The sequence below is a fragment of the Vanellus vanellus genome (genome assembly GCF_965231255.1).
Source record: "Vanellus vanellus genome assembly, chromosome: 1".
NCBI lineage: Eukaryota > Metazoa > Chordata > Aves > Charadriiformes > Charadriidae > Vanellus > Vanellus vanellus.
The window spans coordinates 117,099,476-117,120,656 of NC_138905.1; the positions used below are offsets into that span (position 1 = coordinate 117,099,476).

General features: G+C 38.3%; 1 protein-coding gene across 2 annotated transcripts; it reads left to right on the plus strand.

The window, feature by feature from the left end:
* The first annotated feature begins 113 nt into the window (after window positions 1-113).
* On the plus strand, window positions 114-21,181 carry USP16 (ubiquitin specific peptidase 16). Of its 2 annotated transcripts, none has more exons than XM_082498189.1 (18): window positions 114-442; window positions 2,582-2,677; window positions 5,253-5,431; window positions 6,013-6,116; window positions 8,520-8,623; window positions 10,622-10,800; window positions 11,738-11,830; window positions 12,529-12,659; window positions 13,025-13,112; window positions 13,947-14,025; window positions 14,601-14,692; window positions 15,515-15,568; window positions 16,715-16,882; window positions 17,493-18,165; window positions 18,861-18,952; window positions 20,189-20,275; window positions 20,595-20,751; window positions 20,863-21,181. In XM_082498189.1, exons 2-18 carry the CDS (start codon window positions 2,620-2,622, stop codon window positions 20,985-20,987), a joined length of 2,463 nt encoding a protein of 820 aa, XP_082354315.1. In that variant the 5' UTR covers window positions 114-442; window positions 2,582-2,619; the 3' UTR covers window positions 20,988-21,181. The 2 variants fall into 2 exon arrangements, with proteins under 2 accessions (XP_082354315.1, XP_082354314.1); XM_082498188.1 differs by having other exon boundaries at window positions 115-442; window positions 10,619-10,800.

Genomic DNA, 21,181 nt, shown 5'->3' on the forward strand with positions numbered 1-21,181 from the left:
TCCTGTGACAGCCCAGGAGGTCTCCATTGACCTGAGGTGGGCCGGGAGGCGGTGGTGCGTCACCCAAACGGCTTTCTCTCTCGCAGGGCCGCACACCTGGGGCGGGGGCGGGGGCGCGGCCGCGGAGGTGGACGGCAGCGCACCCGGGGAGCCTCCACTCCCCCGCCGAGCAAGCCCGTCCCCAGCCGCTGGCAGCTCCCCACACCGGGCGGTCACCGCCGCCCTCTCGGGTCAAGGGGGAGGGCGGGAGGTGTCAGCGCATGCGCTGACACGTCCCCCTCCGCCTTCCCTACCCCTCCGCGTCCTCACGGCCCCACAATGCAACGCGCCGGAAGCGCGCATGGCAGCCGGTGACCGTCGCCCGGGGGTGAGGTGAAGTTGTCGGGCTGTCCCGCGGACGGAGCTATGCGCCGCCAAGCTGTTCGCCCCGCGGCACCGGCAGGTGAGGGACGGAAGCCCCCCCGATCCTGCCGCCGCGCTCCTACCACCGCGGCCGCCCTCCTTCCCCGCCCCGGCACTCACTCCCTTCCTCCGCCGGCGCTCCGCAGCCACCGCTCTGGTCGGGATATTCAGCTTTCCCTATTGGCTGCAGCGCTTGTCAGCGAAGGCGTGGGAGGCGGGCGCGGGCCAATAGAAAGCAGGCGGGGCGGTGCAGTGCAGTGCAGCGCGGCGGAGTGCGCGGCGGCGGGGCTGGGGAGCACGCGGGCGGTGCGGCCCGGCCCGCGGGACGGGGTGAGTGGGGCGGCCCGGCGCCGGGGGGGGAGGGCCGAGCCGAGCCGAGCGCGGCTGAGCCGAGCGCCCAGCCGGAATATCCCGGGTCGCACCTGCTCCCCGCCGCTACCCTCGGGACAGGGAGTGTGGGTTCCCCGCTGGCGACCGGTGTCTGCTGGAGCCTCCGGGGCCCGGCCCGCCGCGCCCCGCCCCGCTGGTGTCCCAGGCGTGCCTCGGGGGGGGCGGGCTGAGGGGTGGGGGGGTGTATTTTCCTGGGTTTCCATCAGAGGCAGGTGTACTGCTGGTCGTTTGCAGACCGCTCTTGTTAATTAATAAATAAACAAATAGATAAATAGGTAAGTAAATCAAGCACACCGTCGTTTTATTGCTTTAGCTGCGCAGCGCTTTGCCTGGTGTGGGCTGTTCCGTGGAAGAGGCTGGTGAAGAGCCTGTCGGGCAAGTCTGGCCAGAGCCAGCGAGGGCTGAGGTAACAGCTGCCCGTGTTCCTGCCGTCCCGGCAGGAGTAAAGTCAATTTGAAAGGATTTTAACGGCTTAGGGTTGTTCCTGTAAGATCACGTGTAGTTTGGTTTTGGTTTGTTGTTCCCCCCCCCCCCGCCCCCGAAAAAATGTGCTGTAGAAGGAATATGTTGGATGAACTGTCATCTCTTTTTTTCTGAACAAATTGCATGCGAAGTTGCAAAAGTTGATAATTCTGCTCTTGATGAAGTGGCTGCCTACCTGTCATTTAACAACTGCCCTACTAAAATCATGCTTCAAAAAGGTTTTTCATGCAAAAACATCCCCAGTGGGTGTCATGCCTAAACTCTTCCCAGCTTAGTTTCTCTCTGGTTCTCTTGGGCTGGCTTCATTTTTCGGCTGTGACAGCTCCCAGCAGGCAGCTGTTCTCTGTGGCTGGTGTGCTGCTGAGAGCAAGCTAAGAAACGGTTTTGAAAGGATGGATGTTTCAAGTCAGATGGAGTGCTGTGCTAACGTGTTTACGTGAAGGGTATACAGCAGGGTCAGGCTAGCCTGCAAAGGCTGGGTAAGACTGCAGAGACTTGATTCCGAACCCTTTCATCGTGCATGTGTTCGTTGTATAGCACATGTCGATTTTTAAGTTTTCCTGAGCTTTTTGAATGATCTTTTGTGAGATAAGGCATGGGGCCCTACAGGGGCTACAAACTAGAAGCTAAAAACGTCCAACCCTATGTGCAGTAGCCAAATTTTTGAAGGCAAGCACTTGGCTTAGAACTCTGTAGTGGTAGAACACCCTTGTCTAGAAGGGTTTACAGGCATATTAAATAACAGGCCCTGTTTGAACGATATGTTTGATATGTTCAGAAAGCAATGATAAATCTCGCCCACTGAAGAACCTGAAAAATTCGAATTCCTGTTGTCTGTATATTTTCAAATATGTTAGAGTATTTTCCTGAATCAGACTTCATCAAAGATACAAGGAATTTACTGTAAAGAAAACTGAAAGATTGTAATTGCAAAAAACCTGAAGATTTAATTGGGACAAACCCAATTCTTTTTCATAAAACCCCGGTGTTATTAGTTAGTTAAAGTACAAGTCCTAAGGTTTTATAAGATTTCTGATACTTAAGTTTCCCATCTTCTTTTGTGCAGTGCTTTTGATTTAAGGTTTTAAATCATTTGTTTTTTATAATACACACTGTGATGTTGCCTCCACAACAGTTACAGTTGTTTCATCTTAAAGTATAACTAATTTATTTTCTTTTGAAAATGTCAAACTAAAACAAGTTAATTCACCTCAAGGGACTTCTCAGCCATAAAAATGACTTATTGTTTAGCAACGAACAAGTAAAACCAAAACCTGTTTTTTAATTGACTGTTTTTCTTTGCTAGGTCACTGGTTCATGTAAGAAAAATTGCAGGCTACAAATATGGGGAAGAAACGCATCAAAGGCAAAGCTGCACAGTCTGAGTCTCTGGATACGCTGGGTATGTTTCCTCGGAGAAGTCTGTGGTCCTAATGTTTGCTTTAACCTCAAAGACGGCTTGAAAACTCATTAATATTAGAAGGCCTTTACACTAGTCACTGGCTTTGAAGTCTCATTTACAAAGCGTGGATTTGTATAATTGAAACTGAAGTCTACCAAGGAACATTAGTGTTGCTACTTTTCCAAGTATGCTGCAAAATAATAATCCTGTCTAGAAAACCAGGATTATTTTCTGGTTTTCAAGAAACTCAGATGCTCCTTTCTTTACTAATACACAGATTGAATTGAATCATGTAAAATTTCTCAGACCATAAAAGGTTTGTGTAGTCAGCTGCTAAACTTGTCATGATAGATTTAAGTAGTATTTTCCTGATAAATTTTGTTGCAGAAGGTTCTCACTTCAGCAAAAAAGATTGCAATTAAAAGATTTCTGTGAAATCGTTTGTCTTTACACTTGCAACTATGTTAGTACTGGCCCTGGGCACTTCAGCTGTCAAGTCATAGTGCTTTTCGGTTTAAACTTCTTTCTCTTCCTCACCTTCTGTTCCTTTAGAGAAAATCCCAAATTGTTACTGTTATCCTTCTAGCTGTACTGAGTCTCACCCCTGTGTCGCAGTTTTATTTGTTATCTTGTTTACCCTGCTTGTTCTAGCTCTTGTTTTTGCTTGCGCTGTGTAGCATTCTCTTCTACCACCTTGCTTACCAGTTCAGAGATTGTGTCTTGCTCACCTTTCTGGTTGATTCTGACTGGGGAAATGAGTTGAGCCATGCTAATTTAGCTGGGAGAGAGAGCACTTACAGTTTTAGCCAAGATGCTCGTTGTGATGGCCTGTTTATTTAAATTCAACTCTACTCTGGTTGTCCTGGTCTTGTGGTAGTTTCTCTTTCCTAAGGCTTTTTAGCTTCCCCACCACCACCCCCGGAGTCAAGAGCAATGTCTACTATGATTGTTCCTCATCTTTCTCCAGCAAAAAAATCAGTTATGATGCAATTGCTGATGGCATCTCACTTCTTTGGCTAAAAATAGGCTATCTTACCCTGATAAAGTCCTGTAAAGCTGCAAATGTAAACTAAGAGTGATCATTGTGAATAATCCCACTGTATAGTAGTGGCCAATATACAAAAGGTTTGTTTAAAAAAAAGGCAATTTTGAAGTTGTAGGTGAAACTTGTGTTTTTTAAAAAGGCTTAAAGAATGCGCCTAAATATCTGCATTTGGCTCTTACTGGCTAGCATTTGTACTGCGGTAAAATCCTATAATGTTGGACAGAAACGGAACTGTGGGTACAAAACTTTTCAGCTCATGCCGAGAAAAGTTTTATGTCTTGAGGCTGTAATCTTGTGTATGGTCCTCAACAGAGATAGCATAACAGCTCTGAATCTACCTGAGCAAAAAAAATACCTCTGTAGCAAAAGATTTAAGACAGCTGAATTATGTAAACAGCTATGTAATTCTTCTCGATAATAGTTTCACAAAAATGTGGGGTTTTTTAACATATTAAATACATACAGCATTTGTTTGTTTACTCTGGGCTTTTTGACTTCTGAGCTAACCATTTGTACTGTCAGATATTTGACCCTGTATTTGCAAATTTAGTCATGTGTACCCACAAATAGTGAAGATTTGTAGGCTCATGATGCTAAATGTCTTAAAAACCTATGTTCTGTAAAAACAAAACAAAAAAAAAAACAAAGCAACCCCACCCCTCTGCCCCCCCAAAAAAATGACCAAAAGCCAAAGGAAAATAATTATGTTCCCCATTTTTTATTTGGAAGAACTTAAATCAATTCGCATATGCATTGTTTGTCAGTCGCCATTTCTCTGTACACGACTTAAGCTTACAGGCAGCTTCTCTTTGCTCAAGTGACAGTATAACCAACAACCTTAGAAATTAAACAAAAAATAAATAAGATAATTAAATTCCTGATAGCAGCTCTTAGCAACAGGTACCTGTTCTTGGTGTAACCATTCTTAGCAGAGGTAGGTTGAATGAAGTTCACATCAGGCCCAGAAGATGCAGCTCTAAGTATGGTGTAGCATTGTAGTGCAAAGTGGTAATAGTATGGGTAGGATGACTCTGCTGTTCTTTTTTACCATAGTCCGCTGCATAATTTCACTGAGGCAGCTCAGCTGGAAGCGTAACCTCCATAATCTCCACTTTTATAGGCCAGCCAGGTGCTGCCTTGGTGACTGGGAACCGTGGCAGTGGGCTGTGGCAGCTCCCTGGGAGGTGTGGGAATCGTAATGCCGCAATAGTAGAAGCCCACAGCCTGGCACAGTAGGTAGTTTTATATCCAAAGGTTTTGTCAACTCCTCTGACTAGATGTAGATTTGAGTGATGCATTTTTATTTTTTTTTTTCCAGTAATGCAGTACTTCAGGATGCAGCAACAATATCCCCGGCTTGTGAATGGGGGTAACAAAGGGTTTTTCTGATACGTCTGCTAAATTGTTAATGTTTATTTGGCTCTAGAAAGACTATCCTAGCTTCTGGATTGTTGCCTGTGTCTTTGAAGCATAGAGATATTTGCATTTGTTATGATACCTACATCCTTCTTGTGCTTTTTATTTTTGTAGAACCTCTGTGCAAGCATATTCGTAAAGGACTGGAACAAGGTCATCTGAAAAAGGCACTGCTGAATGTGGAATGGCATGTTTGTCAGGACTGCAAGGCAGACAATAAGACACAAGAGAAATCTGAGGAGGAGACTGATGAAAGCCCTTCGATATGGTTATGTCTAAAATGTGGCCATAGGGTATTTCTTGTTTTGCTATTAATTGTCTTAATATCTCTCAGTGCCTTGTAATATAGTGGAACAAGAGAGCTTCTAATTCAACTCATGTTCTCTTTTTTTTTTTTTTTTTTTTTTTAAAGCTGGTGCTACGTAAATTATTCGATATACTTCATTGTGATTAAAAAATGTCTGCTCTGGATTGCAAATAAAGTGCTTAGAAGCTTGGCACAAAAGCATTTAGCAGACTTAAGGCTAAAACACCATCTTGAGGACTTACTTTCCTAGAAAATCCAAATTATTTTGCTAAGAAAAGAAAAATTTCTGTCAGTGCTCCTAATTTGTGCTTTTTACAATAAGATCTTGTGCTAACATTAGTTTACTAAACTTCGAACTCTGCATGCTGAACGGGTTTTGGGGTTTATCTATTTTGTTCTTCAAACTGGAATCTGTAAATTAGATGTTCAGTCCCATCAGAGACCCATCTGTTCATCCTAATTAGTTTAGTGTAATCAGTTTTCATTTTAATACTTTGTTTATACTCTAACTTTGTTTCATTGATAGTCAACTGGATTTTGTGACGCTTCTGGTTATCAACATTCTAGGGCTGTGGCAGAAATTCTCAAGAACAGCATGCTTTAAAGCATTATACAACGCCGAGATCAGATCCCCATTGTTTGGTTCTCAGTTTGGACAACTGGAGTGTGTGGTGAGTTTATCAGGCAACAGTTACAAGATGTACCTAGAGGGCAACAGAGGCTGGGATGTAATCTGTGTTTTCTTTGTGATGTCTAGGACTTAACTCTAGAAATTTGTAAAGCGTTTCCACAGACAGAATTCCCAGCGGTCTTTGCTGAGATTTGCTGAAGAAATATTACTTGTAAAATTTGTAACTAGAAAATTTTCATAATTGAAATTGACAACCTAGTAAATGCTGTTGACTTCATATTTTACTGCTTTTGCTTGGTCAGAATACTGGCGTGTAGAAACATATGTCATTACATACCTCTAAATCTTAACTTTCAGCCTTGGTAGAAGCTCTTTTCTGATGCACAGTGACAAACTTAATTACTTTTATTTTCCCAATAAATATGACTTATTAATACCATATTTATAGTTAAGAAGTGCAACTGTAGAATTACTAGATGCTACTGGATCAATCAATACAAATTCCATCTCCCTGTTAGTGTTTCCTTCTCTTAAAAGGAATTCTTCTGAAAGGAATATTCTGAAAAGGAATAGCATGTTACTATATAAGGGGGAACTTTAATTTTCCAAACTGTGCCATACAGAAATACTGTGCCTTACATAAAGAGTTTTCATTTTGCTTTGTAACCTTTTTTAAACTTATTATTTGCCATTATGTTAATTGTATATAGCATTGTCTCTTTACTTGATCATATTTACTCTTATATGCAATGGTCAGTATTTTTATTGAACTCTACCATAGAAATGGACGTTAATAACATATATTACTAATGAACTAGTAAAGTTATTTTTGTGAATTTAAATAAGTTTTAAATTTTTTATTTTAAAGGGCTTTATTTTCTGTGTTCTAAAACTTACACAGTTTTTAAATCAAAGTACTTGCAAATGAGAGGAAGTTGTCTAAGCAGGATCTTTTTCTTCCTTCTAGAATTTCTTGGTTGTACAAGCCTGCACAAGAAATTATTCAGTGATTGATATATTGGGTATAAATTATTGTTATAAATCAAACCTGTGATCAATAACTGTATTTCACAGGGGACTTAGTAGCTAAAAGCAAAAGCCAAAAGCTTTATTTTTATCAGGATTTATTAATGCTATGAATCTATGAACAAATCTGTCTATAGTGTGTGTGCATATGTGGTTGAAATTGGACTGGAATAGTACCTGTAAATGGTTAAAAGAAAAGGTTTTGAACATGGAGAGAAAGAGGAGAGTTCTAGTAATTCATTAAATTCTGCTGTTCTGGGGTAACAACAAGTGCTATTGTATGTATTTTTGGTGCTGCTTACCAGTTGGATCTACTTAATGTTTTTCCCCTACTGGTCAAACAGCCATCATTGAAAAAACTTCTTTCCAATCCCTTGATTCTTTCAAGGCTTTCTATAAAAACTTTTGTTGAATGAAAGGTTATGATGTTAAACATTGCCCATGGAAATAGCTATCATTTGTTATTCCAGGAGTAAGAATACCTATTTTTGTCATTAACCAGACAGACAATAAATACGTACTTGGGGATCCAAAGGTTGAGACGGTTTTTTCAATGAGACATGAAGAAATGGGAAAATTGCTTCTAATTCCAGGAAGCACTTTGCTGCAGAATTCTGTTGCTTTTACTATCATAAACAGTCTAACTTAAGGTGATCCTGAAATCTGCTAAATGCATTTGTGCCTAAGAAGCGTAACTGGTATGTTTCAAAGTGTAGAAGTATTTGCATTCCCTTAAATACCTTTTGTCACCTCTCCAAAGAGTTGATTGGGCAGAGCTACAAAATCTATACATACAACTCTCCTTCTGCTGTATATGTTTTGGCAGAATTTTACTCTTATTGAGCCTTTGTCACTGCAGCTTCTCTCAATTTTGTTCAAAACAGATTAGTGGTCTAACCACACAGTTCTTTCCTCATAAATAGACAAATAGCAGCAGAAAAGCAAATAAAAGTGTTCAGGACTAATGGAGGACACTGATTTGTTTCTTATCTGATTTAAACATAATGAAGTATTTGTTTGGCTAGAATACTCAGAATATTTTTCCTTGCCATAACATTCATAAGTCATTTCCTGTAGGGCATGATATCTTAGTTTCTTGACTTTGGCAAAACTTTCCCTGCATTTATTTTTCTTGCAGACTAGGTTTCTAATTCCATCTTTTAAGGGTCTAATTTATATTTGTAAATTGCAACCTTCAGTCACTGAAATCATTTAGTAAAGATAACTTTTAAACTTCTTATTTTCATGATCAGAAATAGATTGAATTCTTCTCTAAGACTTCTAGATCTTAAAATAAATCTTGTAATTTTATAACTTTTTGTAATTAATTGCATCAAACAAGCAAATAGATTAGTTTTTTAAAAAATAGGGGAAAAAAAAAAAGATTAATTGTTTTTCTTTGGGGGGGCGGAGACAGGTGCTACATATGTGATAATGAAGTCCCATATAATACTTCAACCCGATTGGGTCAGACTGTGGATTATGTTAGAAAACAAGTTTGTACTGATTCATCGCATACAGGTAAGTAACTATAGTATACTTACAGTAAATCAGAAAGTCCCTTGAATGTATGAGACAGTACTGTAAATCAAAAATGCACACTAAATTAGATTTAAGTTTTGAAGCACTGTATGGTAAATTAATAAGCTAATTCCCTTATTTTTTGTTTTACTTTGTCAGAATTATGATAGCATAAGTAACATTCTAGCCCATGGGCCTAATTGGACGAAGATTTTGCTTAGTGTCCCCTAAACTTCTACAGATTAGAAATGCAGGAATAGAAGGAAAAAAATAGAATTTTACTGTGACTTTTTTTAAATGTGATGTTCTGTTGTTCTGTGAGTAATTGACTTTCAGTACTTAGAAGGGCTGTCTTTATCCATCAGTGTTGCTCAGTCTGTCTTGAGATCTGAAGAAAAAATGTCATTGTTTAAGGATAACTTGATTTGATTTTTTTTAAAAGTATTTTTGTAGGTATCTGTGATTGTATCAGCTGGAATGACTAAGTCTCCAGCTCCTAATGACGGAGTATACAAGAGGATTTGTCTGCTGGGTCTGTAAATTTAGTATAGGTAGCTGTAGTGCATTCAGAACGCTCTAAAATAACGTGTTCATCCTGCAGTCTATGTGCAAAACGCAGTTGTTTAAAAGGAGATGAACCCAGGAAAAAAAAAAAAACAAACAAAAAAAACCCAAACAAAACAACAGTTTCCACAATGGCCAAACTGTTTTTGTTCAAGGTTTTTCGACTGGAAAATTTGGAAGAATTTGCATATCAACATAAATGCTGTAACTCATGGCTATCAAAAATTCCAACGCCATCCTACACTTGGTTGAAATCATAGGCCCTTGGGAAAAACGTCACAACCATCCAGCAATGCCAAGTGGCTGTCTCTGAATATTTGTTCAGGAAGCAGCTGAGGTTTTCCCCCAGGGACCAGAATCTTTGAGTGGTTTTAGTCAGTATTTCCCAGAATACGTAGTTTCTCTACATCTAATATTTGAACTTCATATTGATTGCCAGAGTCTTCTTCTCAGGTTTGAACTGAAAAATAAATTAATATCTGGGTGCAGCTGTTGTCTGTTTTAGGTGTTCCATCTGTTGTTGTCCATCCATCTGTTCTTGTCCATCTGTAAAGATTGTCTTGTCTGTTTTCCTTGCTTTCTCTGAGCGGGCATTACTTTATTTTAAAGTTAATCTTGGTTTACAGCCCTATTTATCAGAAACCTTATCAATAGACCGCCAAACTGGCAGAACCAGTGTGGGTGTTATTCTGAAAATTACCTGGAATTCCTGTATGATTTTATTAAACAGGTCATTGAAATGTTGAGCTATACATGGAAGTAATTTTGGGGAAAATACATTTAACACGTCTCAAAGAATATAAACCTTCCAGTTTCCTCTGTTCAGGTTCATGAAATGAACATAAGAAAGCTTTGACAGTGGGAGGCCTGTGCATTTCACGTCAGACAGTAGTGCTATGTCAGAAGGGATATTATCTCAGGTGCCATCTTGTTGGATGTTGTATAAAGCCATAACATGGGTGATTTTGCAACAGGAATGAAATTTCACAGAACCACAGAATGGTCAGGGTTGGAAGGGACTTCTGGAGCTCCTCTAGTCCAACCCCCCCGCCAGAGCAGGGTCACCTGCAGCAGGAAACTTCAGATAACACGTGCAGAGTTTCAGAGATTGTTGGCATGAATGGCTCATGGACCAAGTGTCATGTTTAAAATCTATGCTGATCTGAAATGGCATTTCAGGGGTTTCTTGATTTTTATTTTTTTTTAATATTTGTTTGTTTGGTTTTGGTTTATTTTGTTTCCTTTTTGACTCCTGTTACCTAGACAATTTAGTAACCTAAACCAGTAGTGTTAAATTTATACAATTTCAGAATTAATTATCAGATGTTTAAGTTTTAAACACTGTAGATTGCTGCTGCCTATAACTTTTTCCTAGCCGATTTCCTGCTACTGGGTTAATATGTGGTATGTTTTTTTTTTTTATTATTTCAGTAGAAAAACAACAAGAGAACAAAGAATTTGAAAATAAAAAAGTAGAAAAAGACAGCAAAAATGAGCAAGAAAAAGAAGTCTCACTTAAAGAAGAGGATTCTCACTCAAGTGCTAAATCAGAAGTGACTGTGAAAGGACTTAGTAACTTGGGGAATACATGTTTCTTTAATGCAGTAATGCAGGTACAGTATGGTAGTTATTGCTGCTCATAAAAAAATTTTGAATTGCAAAAGAAAAAAAACAAGCCCACAACAACCCCACCCCCAGTGTTGTAAAATGACACAATTAGAATGTGATTTTTGTCTGCCAAGAATGATGGTTTCATTCTAAAAATAATGTGTTGGCCTGGGGAAATATGAAAAAAAGGTAGCTGCATGTTCAGACTTGCTGTAAGGGAAGATATAACAAACTGCTCTGTCTTTCAGGGGCAGCATCTTTCACTGATATAGATTAAGCATGCCAATTTCCTAGTTTAGTAAAAAAAAAAATAGTCTGGCACATCACCCTTGCTGACCTCTTAGAGTATAAGACATTAATACCCAAAGACTGTGGGTGTGTACTGAAAGAAAAATGCCTCTCTTGGCAACTGGAAATCAAATAAAAGTAAATATTAACAGGATGAGCATATTGCATTGCCATCTTGTTTGTCTTGCTCAGCTAAGAAGTGTTTGGATAGAATAAACTTGCTCTTTCATGTGTATTAGAACTCGCATGTAATCTTGTGCTCTTTGGCTCTTGATACTGAAGCTTTACTCAAACAAAATTCCCACTATACTTGCAGGTTTTAGTAAGCTGTTTTAGTTTTATTTGTATTCATATTTTAAACCAAGCAAACGCGCACTCTGCATCTCACCTTCTGATTTTAGAAACAAACACTAGTAAATGGTCAAAAGATCAGTGTAGAAGAAGTAGAAGACTAGTACATTTAGGGTTTCTGCAATCTAAAATCATAGATATAGAGGACATTTATAAGGCCCATTAGCAGTATGGAATGTACTTTTAACAGTTAAACAGCATTAGAATTTCCATAGCGTTAGTTACTACTCTTTTTCTGTGTTTGGGAAAAATAAATTGCTGCTAATCTGGTTGACACAAACTTCTTTCTTGTATCTTCTACAGAATTTGTCACAAACTCCAGTCCTGAGGGAGCTGCTTAAAGAAGCTAAAATGCCTGGCACAACAGTTAAAATAGAGTCACCTGAGTTATCCATGGTATATATGCTTCGACCTCCATAGTGTTTCTCCCCACCCTTCCAATCTGTTAAAGAAGCAAGCAATACTCTTCTCTGGATTTTAAAGCTGTTTCAGCTAAATCCTAACAAGATTAAGATGTAAAATCAGTGGGAACTTCACCATTCACTTCCATAGAGCCGCTTCTGAAGTCAGCGGAGGTCTTTCATTCAAAGTGAAAGAGCAGTGATTCAAAACTCTGAGTATTAGTTGTCATCAAAGGAGTACTTATGTTATGATTAAGTCATTTAAAGGATGAAAATGTGTAACTTCTGCTATAGTGTCACTTGTCTAAATGCAAAATAGGAAACTAGAGGATGTCTTCAGTACTAACTCAAATAAAACATCTGTTATTACAGTTAGGGATTTGGATGGGAAAGAAGGGTTGTGAGCTTTAACAAATCGTATTTTTTTTTCCTAATAAAAACAAGAAATCCAGAATTGCAACTAAGCAATGAATAATTAATGATTCTTAGCCCAGTGTTTTGGTATCATCTCATGAGAAACCATGTGTTGATTGTTTTTTGTCAGGTTAACTTACTGCCATTTGGGGATTTTGTGTATTCTGTTGTATAATAATGTTTTCAAGAACTGAAGTGTTTAGATAGGGAAAAACTTACTCCAGAAGGATCTGTCACCAAATTAAGGCAAAACAATTTTGTTGCTTTTGTTTAAAACAGGAACCTCAGCTGATAAAGCTAGATCAGCCAGGTCCTTTGACGTTAGCCATGTATCAGTTCCTGACAGAAATGCAAGAGACAAAAAAAGGGGTAGTTACTCCTAAGGAACTTTTTGCTCAGGTTTGTAAAAAGTGAGTATCTGTACAATTGCATGTCATAGTGAGTATGAAAATAATTTTAGTTGTTTAAAAAAGGTCAGTTTTCTCCCTTTATTTTTTTTTTCTTGAGCTCACATCACAGCATATAAAATTTGTGTAATACTTAACAGGTTTTGAAAGAAGAGGATCAAGAGCAAAATAAAAATTAATAGAAGTAAAGAAGTGACATATTCTGATTAGCTAGCTTCATATTTTTAGAAAATAACATATGTAGACAGTTGTTGCTTTCATATACATACATGCTTGAGATTTTGTCCTTTTGTGTCTGGTATGAATTGTTTTTACTTTGTCTTTCTCTAAGTTCAGTTATGCTATATAATTATTGTTTAATTTAACAGAGCCATACGATTTAAAGGTTATCAGCAGCAAGACAGTCATGAATTGCTTCGTTACTTACTTGATGGAATGAGAGCAGAAGAAATCCAAGTGAGTGCAAATTTCATAATTGTGCATACCTTTCCTCATACCCCAGACCAAGATGTTCCCTTGTGCTGAGGGGAGAAAGAACGTTGTTTCTGAGATGTCAGCCTCTGTAGAGTTGTTGGTGCTGCCCCATAGCACTTCCTTGAAGCAGATTAGCGACAGAGCTGTAGAACCAGGCAGCCTCTAAGCAGTGCGGCTGTGAAGGAGCAACCACACGGAATTACTATTTTCATTTAGCAAAACTATTCAAAGAAAGAACTTTGTGGCCTGTATCTCTTACATATATTACACACGTTGTTTAGGTTTCTAGGGTAATGATATTTTCTACCTTTTGCAAAAGCAGTGTACTGGTTATTCTCTGTGCTCTTCTAAGAAAATTATGTAGAGAGGTTCAGTTTTGCTTGCTCTAAAGGTCTTTGGTTAATTCAACACTTTTAATATAAGCGTCTGTTGTCCTTCAGAAATAGTTTGACTTGTCCAAATCTTCTGTAGAAAAAGTGGGTTTGCAGTATGTGTAGTCACCCTAAAGAATGTCACTTGTGGAAATTCCATAAGGTTTTTTGCCAGTTTTAATTTGGGAAAGTATGTAATCCTTAGATTGATTTTCTTGTATACCAATTGCAACATTATGGTTGCAAGCTTTTTTCTCTGTTAGTTATTTTGTTAATAGATGCAGGAACTATTTTGTGTCTCGACAGGCATGGTTGTTGTTTGTATTGATTCTCTTAATTGGTGAAGATTAAACTTTTCCCTCCATATGAAACATTTTGTAAAATTAACCAGTTAACTGAATTAGTTTAGGAAACTTTGCAGTGTGTATTTGTTTTGAAATTTCAGCAAATAAGTGTTGGAATACTGAAGGCGCTGACTGACTCTAACAAACAAAATGAAGAAGAACTTAAAAAGAAAATTAAAGGTAAAATACATGTTAGTGATGATAATTTAAAAACTTGTGTTTCACTGAAGTACACAAAGTAACACTAATAGTATCAACTAAAAGATATATGTTTAGTTGTACAACTTTATGCCATCTCTTGAATATGTGTGTATCTAGAATACAGGGCTCAATAGTGTTAGTCTTTCTTTATCTGTCTTATTGAACTTGGTGACATTTCCTTCTTAACAGTGTAAGAGAAAGTTGATTCTATAGCCATTATACATTAAAAATTTTGGGTAGTGTTTAATCATTCAAATATTATGTAAGAAATTAAAATATTAGCACATGAATGTAATGGCTTATTCAGTCCTAGTAGTCCACTGGTTCGGTCAAACTGTCTTCTGCAAACATGTTTTTGCCTTTGTTCCTGTGATAGATGAAAGAATCTTAATTTAAGAATCTTGCTGTACTTCCTGAGGAAAATAGAACATTCCATCATATATCTTGCATACTATGTTCTCTTTTTTATTGTTATTTATTTGCCATAACTAAATTGGTTGCCAGTATATTATGTGTAGTATTATTAACTTTACTATATACTTGTCAATTCTCAGAATATGAAAAGAAAAAGGGAATACAAAGTTTTGTAGATCGAATCTTTGGTGGAGAGTTAACCAGTACAATTATGTGTGAGGAATGCAGAACCGTAAGTAAACTTCCTGCTTTGAATAGCCTAGAGTATAATAGCCTAGAGTATAATTTTATGTAATCTGCAGGAGAACCTCAAAGTAACTCTATGTAGAAATAAATTAAATTGGAGAGATTTGCTTCAGATAATACACTTCTAAGAGTTTACTAGCTGCATGCTTTTCAAAGAGCGGCATGGTTTGCCTGGAATCTTTCTTCCCTTATGTTATAACGCTACGCTTTCGGTCCCTTTCAAAAGGCTTCCAGAAAGATGTCAGCAACAGTAAGATGCTTCTGCCAGAAGATTTTACTCTCAGATTCCTGTAAACACCTTCCAGTGGTATAAATTATAGAGTGGGTCAATTGTTCTGCTACCAGCAGTATCTGTCAGGGGCTATCATCAGATGATTAGGTCTTTCTCTTTCACACACACTGGAATGACCATGGGGTTGCCAGGAGAAAATAGTTAAGCAAGAAGGCAAGATTGGGATAATGCATCCTGTGAATGAAGTAATTAAGGGTATTAGTGAGTGGGCTACAAGAATGTCATGACAGATTGCAGATCTCAATCTCATAGGCCCTAAGTTGGGTTCTCACATTCTAGGCCACTAGAAAACAAATTTGTAAAAACTATTTCTTGCTTATTTCTGTGGCAATATGACTGCAAGATTTTGGTCATGGATGACTGTTTGTGAAGGTGGATTAGGTGTGTTTTACGTTTGTATGCACAAGGGAAAGCCTGCACTGAATGCAAACAAGGCTACATACAAATAAGCCTATTGACAGCAAGACAGCCACTTCCAGACAAAAGTAAATTGGACTCTTAAATATTCATTTACAGGTATCCTTGGTCCATGAGTCTTTCCTTGATTTGTCGCTTCCTATACTAGATCAGGTAAGAAATTGTACGTGCTTGCTTTTTAGCTTAGTTTTTGCTTGCTCCTATGAAAGCACCTTTATTATGTAATCATTAGGGAATGAATTTATGCATCTTTCTAAATGTCTCTTTTGAAATTTAAAATTACATATTTGCCCAGAAAGAGAGTAAGATTTTCAGGAGAGTCATTCCTGTAAGTTGTAGGTCATAAATTGACTCTGGAAAATCACTGATAGTCTGTTGGTGATCTTGCTGCTTTGTCAGTTAGTTTCTAATGGAGACATTTGGAATAATCTAGTATGTTCAAATGTTGTCTTACTATTGTAGAAGACTGAGTTGCAAAGGCCAATGTTCGCTAATTCATCTTCACTGCTGTAAAACCAAACTAAATTGCTTGACAGTGATGGGTGCCTAGTGGTTGCTTGAATCTTTTATTTATTCATTTATTTTACTTTTTTCATCCATTTTCTGCACTGAATGCAAGGATACTTCTTGTAATATTCAGGTTATTGAATAAAGTTAAGAAACATTGGTAGGATATTATGTAAATACTTATTTGATCGATCTTCATTTGATCGAACTCTAGACACTCAAAATACTTGGCTTGCTTTGTGTTTCATATTGATAATCTGTATATGTAATATTTCAGATTTGTTATGTAACACTGCGTACACAAAAGCCAATGAGTAAATATTAAAATTAAGCCCTGTCAGCCAAAGGGATCGTATGTCTTCTGCATGAACAAATTTCATTTTAGCAGAAGCAAATTCTGTGGCAGGCAGTTCAACTGAAAATGTCGTCACTTGTGTAAAATATTACTCTTCACTGCATTTAATGAGATTTACATCTGTTATAGCCTAAAGTAATGTTGCCCCTGTACAGGTTTATATAATGTGGCTCTTGATAGCCTTTATTTTTCATACTGTTTCATTCTGCAAGTCATTGCTTCACAGGGACTCCCTCTGGAGCGAGACACCTCTTTTGTAAACACTAGAGTGGCATAAATGAGTTAGTTGTATGTTACAGTCACTAAAATGTTATATTTTGATCTGAAAACTCAGATAACATCTTATTCCTACAGTTTTCTTTGGAACGCTATTTTGTTACTCAGGACAGTAACATCACTACTTCTGTGGTTGGTTTGTGGCTTTTTGTTTTTTGTAGAAAGTAAAAATTACAAGTGAGAGAAATGTTAAAAAAAACAAAGAAAAGGAATCTGAAGATGAAGAGGATAAAAACGATGACAGTTACCTTAAGCAGAGAGATGAGCCCCCTGGTACAAGTAAGCACCTTCAGAAAAAAGCAAAGAAACAGGCCAAAAAACAAGCCAAGGTTGGTTTTGATAAGTATTTCACTTTTGTTAATGAAGTGCTTGCAACTTCTGGTAAAACAAACTGGTTTTGCTTCCTCAGTTTAGATGGAGAAGGAGACAGCTTAGGTTTTCTCTGCACTCAAATGCACAAGGGAAAAGACCAACTGTACCTATGCCTTTGCTATTAAGAAGTTACATGTTGTATTAAGAGCTGCTGTGCTAGGAATAAGCTAATATCCAGTGGAATGTGGAATTTATGTTGCCTGTCTGAAGTATCATTAGTTTGTATCGGAGAGCTGTTCTCCAGCCACTGATAGCAAGAATATTCACAATACTTTAGAATACAGACACAGGAAAGGATAGGGAAGATATAAAAGGTATCATTAGTTGCATTTTGAAGATACTGTGTAACAAGGAGCAGGGGGAACTATAACTGAGTGAGGATAAACTCAGTATTGGTTGAACTGATCACCTCTGATCATTAAATCATAGATTGTTATCCTGCATCCTGTCCTTTGCATCTATGGCACGCTAAAAAAATTTTGATAAAGAAATAGTAAGAAACGCTAAATATCATTTAAACTTGCTCTGGCTTTTGTATTCTTATATATTATGTATTCCAATTTGCAGAGCCAGCGCCGCCAGCAAAAACTTCAAGGGAAAGTGCTTCACTTGACAGATATCTGTGCAACTGAACCATCAGAAAAAGATGTCGAGTATAACCAAGAGTCAGAGGTGGAAATTAACTCTGAAACTCCTGATATGAAGCAAGAAGTGGAATCATCAAATGATTGCAAAGATCAGTGCTTAACTCTGAAAGACCTGGGCATAGAGGGAAATAGTACAGAAGTTCAGAGCATGCATGAAAATACAGGAAAACCAGAACGGGAGTGTGTGGAAAAGGAGTCTCTCGTGGATTGCCCTAGGGAAGGCTTAGATTCTGCTATAACGTTTGTCAATGGCCTTGATGACCTATCTTTGAAAGATGAGGATGTTGAAAATGAAGATGAGGAAGAGCTTGCTACTGACTTTTCAAAATTACATTTGGGTGCCAATGATGAATCTGATAAGTGTACCTTAGAGGACCTTCAAAGTGTTCCCGTCAAAACATGTGAAGTATCGACTGAAGATCCAGAAACAGCCTTTTGTACACTTGCGAACAGGGAAGATCTGAACCCGGAAGAAGGTTCAATCTATCACTGTTTGTATCAATTTACCCGTAATGAAAAACTTACTGAGACCAATAAACTACTCTGTGATGTATGTACACAAAGACATTATGGACCAAAGAAGATCATAAAAAGTATGACAAATTATCTTTTCAGATAAACTTTAAATATGTCCCTGTCTTGTGCTTGGGTGGGTAAGGAGGGGACTGTCCCTAAAGTGGTATTTGTATAACTTTAACTCACATCAGTTGAACTAGTGTTCAGTGGGTAGGTTGTGAGAACCTCTTTCACAAAGATTAAAACAAATAACTTCCTAATTGAGCAGAATAGGCTCACAAGCTTAGGTACAGAATACTGCAGGACTGAAAAAGAAGAGTGAGCAGCAGAGTGGGTTTGGGTTTCGGGGGAGGGAAAGGGCATTTCCATCTAAAAAATTATGTGGATGACTGTAGGGGCTATTTAGCAGGTGATGTTTCACATTTGAGGAAAAAACAGGAAATTCTGCTGTGACGGTCATGGGGAAATCATGTTGGTGTTTGCTCAAAAGGCCAATAAAAGCCACACTCAATTTCTGATTATGAGAGTTGTAGGGAATGAGCAAGAATTCATTCTGCTTGTGCTGACACTGCTCAGACATGGTGGGAGCGGTTACTTTCGTTTTATGGGATCTGCAAGATGGCAGGTGTTGTACAGCCTGTCGTGTTAAAGGGGAATGTTAAGTTTCTCAGTTGTAGCAGATGACGTAACAGTCTAAATAGTGAAAACAAAGAAATTTATTGCTGTAACATTTGTTTAGATGTTAATCATTGGTGGCTTTTCTTTTCTGCAGGTGAGAATTACATTTATACTGATGCCAAAAAGCAGATGCTAATCTCTCTTGCACCTCCAGTTTTAACTCTTCACTTAAAGAGGTTTCAACAGGTAACTAGCAGGCTGATATTGCAAAAATGTGTATGAGTATAGTATCAGTTTAATACATATATATGCATGTAGTACTAGCTTAACTTAAAACTAATGTTAGCATATTTTCATTTCCTATAAGACTGTTTTTGTTCGTGTTTTTTTTTTTTTTTCCCAAGGTTGGGAAGGCATTGGTGTGCAGCATTGGTTTTTGTGGTCTTTGAGGAGTTGGGGTGTGTTTGCCTGAAAGAATATTCCATTAGTTACCTGGAAAACACTGTTTTGTGAGCTTATTTGCAATATATTTCCCTTGCTACTGTTATTGATCACTGTATTAAACAGTGTCTTAGCATTGTTTCCTGCTACTACGGTAGTTCATGGTCTCTTACATTTCAGTGTAGATAGAATAGGATCCCTTAATGAAGGTACCAAATGGGTCAGTAGGATTGGAAAAGAGAGGATTCCCAGCCTTACTGAGGGAAGACAAAAAAAGGGGAGGATAAATGGAAAGCAATGAAACTGAAGTCTTATTTATAGACACCAAAGTAAAGTGGCTTACCTTTTTTCCAAGTTGTAGGAAAATTTTTAATTTAGGGCTTGGGGATGGGAGACAGTGTTGCCTCTTCTGAATTTAAAACTGTTCAGTATTTTGGTCAAAATACTTGAACAATAAGGGAGGTGACTTTAGGTAGATGAAAAGCAAATCCACAGAGGAAATAGAAATTTGTAGCCTATTACAAGAGACTGTAACACGGTTAAGGAAATAACATTTGTCATCTTCTCCTTTTGTTTTTCCAGTTTGATACTGGAAGATTACTTGAATAAGGTGGGAATAGAAGTTACATCAGTTTTGACAATTTAAAATTAGATCCTCAGGCATACTATGGTGTCTAAGAAGCAAGAGATGTCCTCGTAGTTACATAAGTACGTTAGAGCTGATTCCTTTTCCACTTTTGCTACCATTATGTTACCGTAAGAGTGAGTTGAAGAGTTGTCTTGTGCTCCAGTGCAGCGTGGGGGACAAGGAGGTAATGCTGGAAAACCTTGGGCATTGAAGAGGGAAAAAAAAAAAAAAAAAAAAAAAAAAAAAAACACCCAAAACAAAACCAAAACTCACAACATTGCTTTTTCCAAATTTTGTATAATGTAAAACTATTTTTGTATTGTTGAGACTTTAACCTGAAACATTTAGTAACTAAGCATGGTTTTAATCTGTTGCATTTTAACATTATGTGGTTTTCCTCTACTTTGTTTAAGGCTGGATTTAGTCTACGGAAGGTTAACAGGCATATCAAGTTTCCAGAAGTGATAGACTTGGCCCCTTTCTGTACAGCGAAATGTAAAGTAAGTGGGAAAACAATCAGATTCTCCTTTCTCATGTTCTAATGTGCTTTTGCAATTAAGCTGTTTAGCAGAATCTTGCTAGAACACTTGTCAAGCTGCAGTTATTTTGTGTGATAATACAGGATAACCTTCAAGTGCAACTGGAGTGCACTTGAGTCGGTGTACTCCTGCTGATCACAGTTGTAGTGCTTGCGTGAATCTGTAATGACCAGCTTCCCTTTCATCAGCAAACAGATCAAAGCAAAGTGAAGAGTTTATGTTCTAGCCTTTTTTTAAAACCCAGTGCCTGACTGACATACCTGAGCTCTTGCTTTTATAGAATGTGGCTGAAGGGAGTACAAAAGTACTGTACTCTCTCTATGGAGTTGTGGAACATAGTGGAACAATGAGGTTTGGGCACTACACTGCTTATGCTAAAATGAGAAGTATGAACAACCATCTCTCCGATCTTGTCCTTCGAGGACAGTCTCCTCAAGGTAAATAATTTGGAAATATTTTACAAATTATTTCTTACTGCAGAACAGTGACAGGACTGATTGCTTCAATTCTTTGTAATAACTTTTACTCCTAAATTCTTGCTTTCGCAGCTTCAGAAACTGAACCATTAAAAGGGCAGTGGTTCCACATCAGTGACACCCATGTACAAGCCGTGTCTGCATCGAAAGTGCTGAGCTCGCAAGCTTATCTCCTGTTCTACGAGCGACTGCTGTAACTCATCTGAGAAGCCTTCTTCGGTGTGTGGCCATCTTCAGGTGGTCTGAAAGAAGGCAGAGACTTGCAAATCATGTTGTTAAATGTTGGAGCTACTGTATACAACTGCAGGAATATACTTTATGCTTCTTAAGCACACTGACGAATGGTTAACTTATACTTTTTTCAATGTTTTCACTACTTTTAAATAAAAGT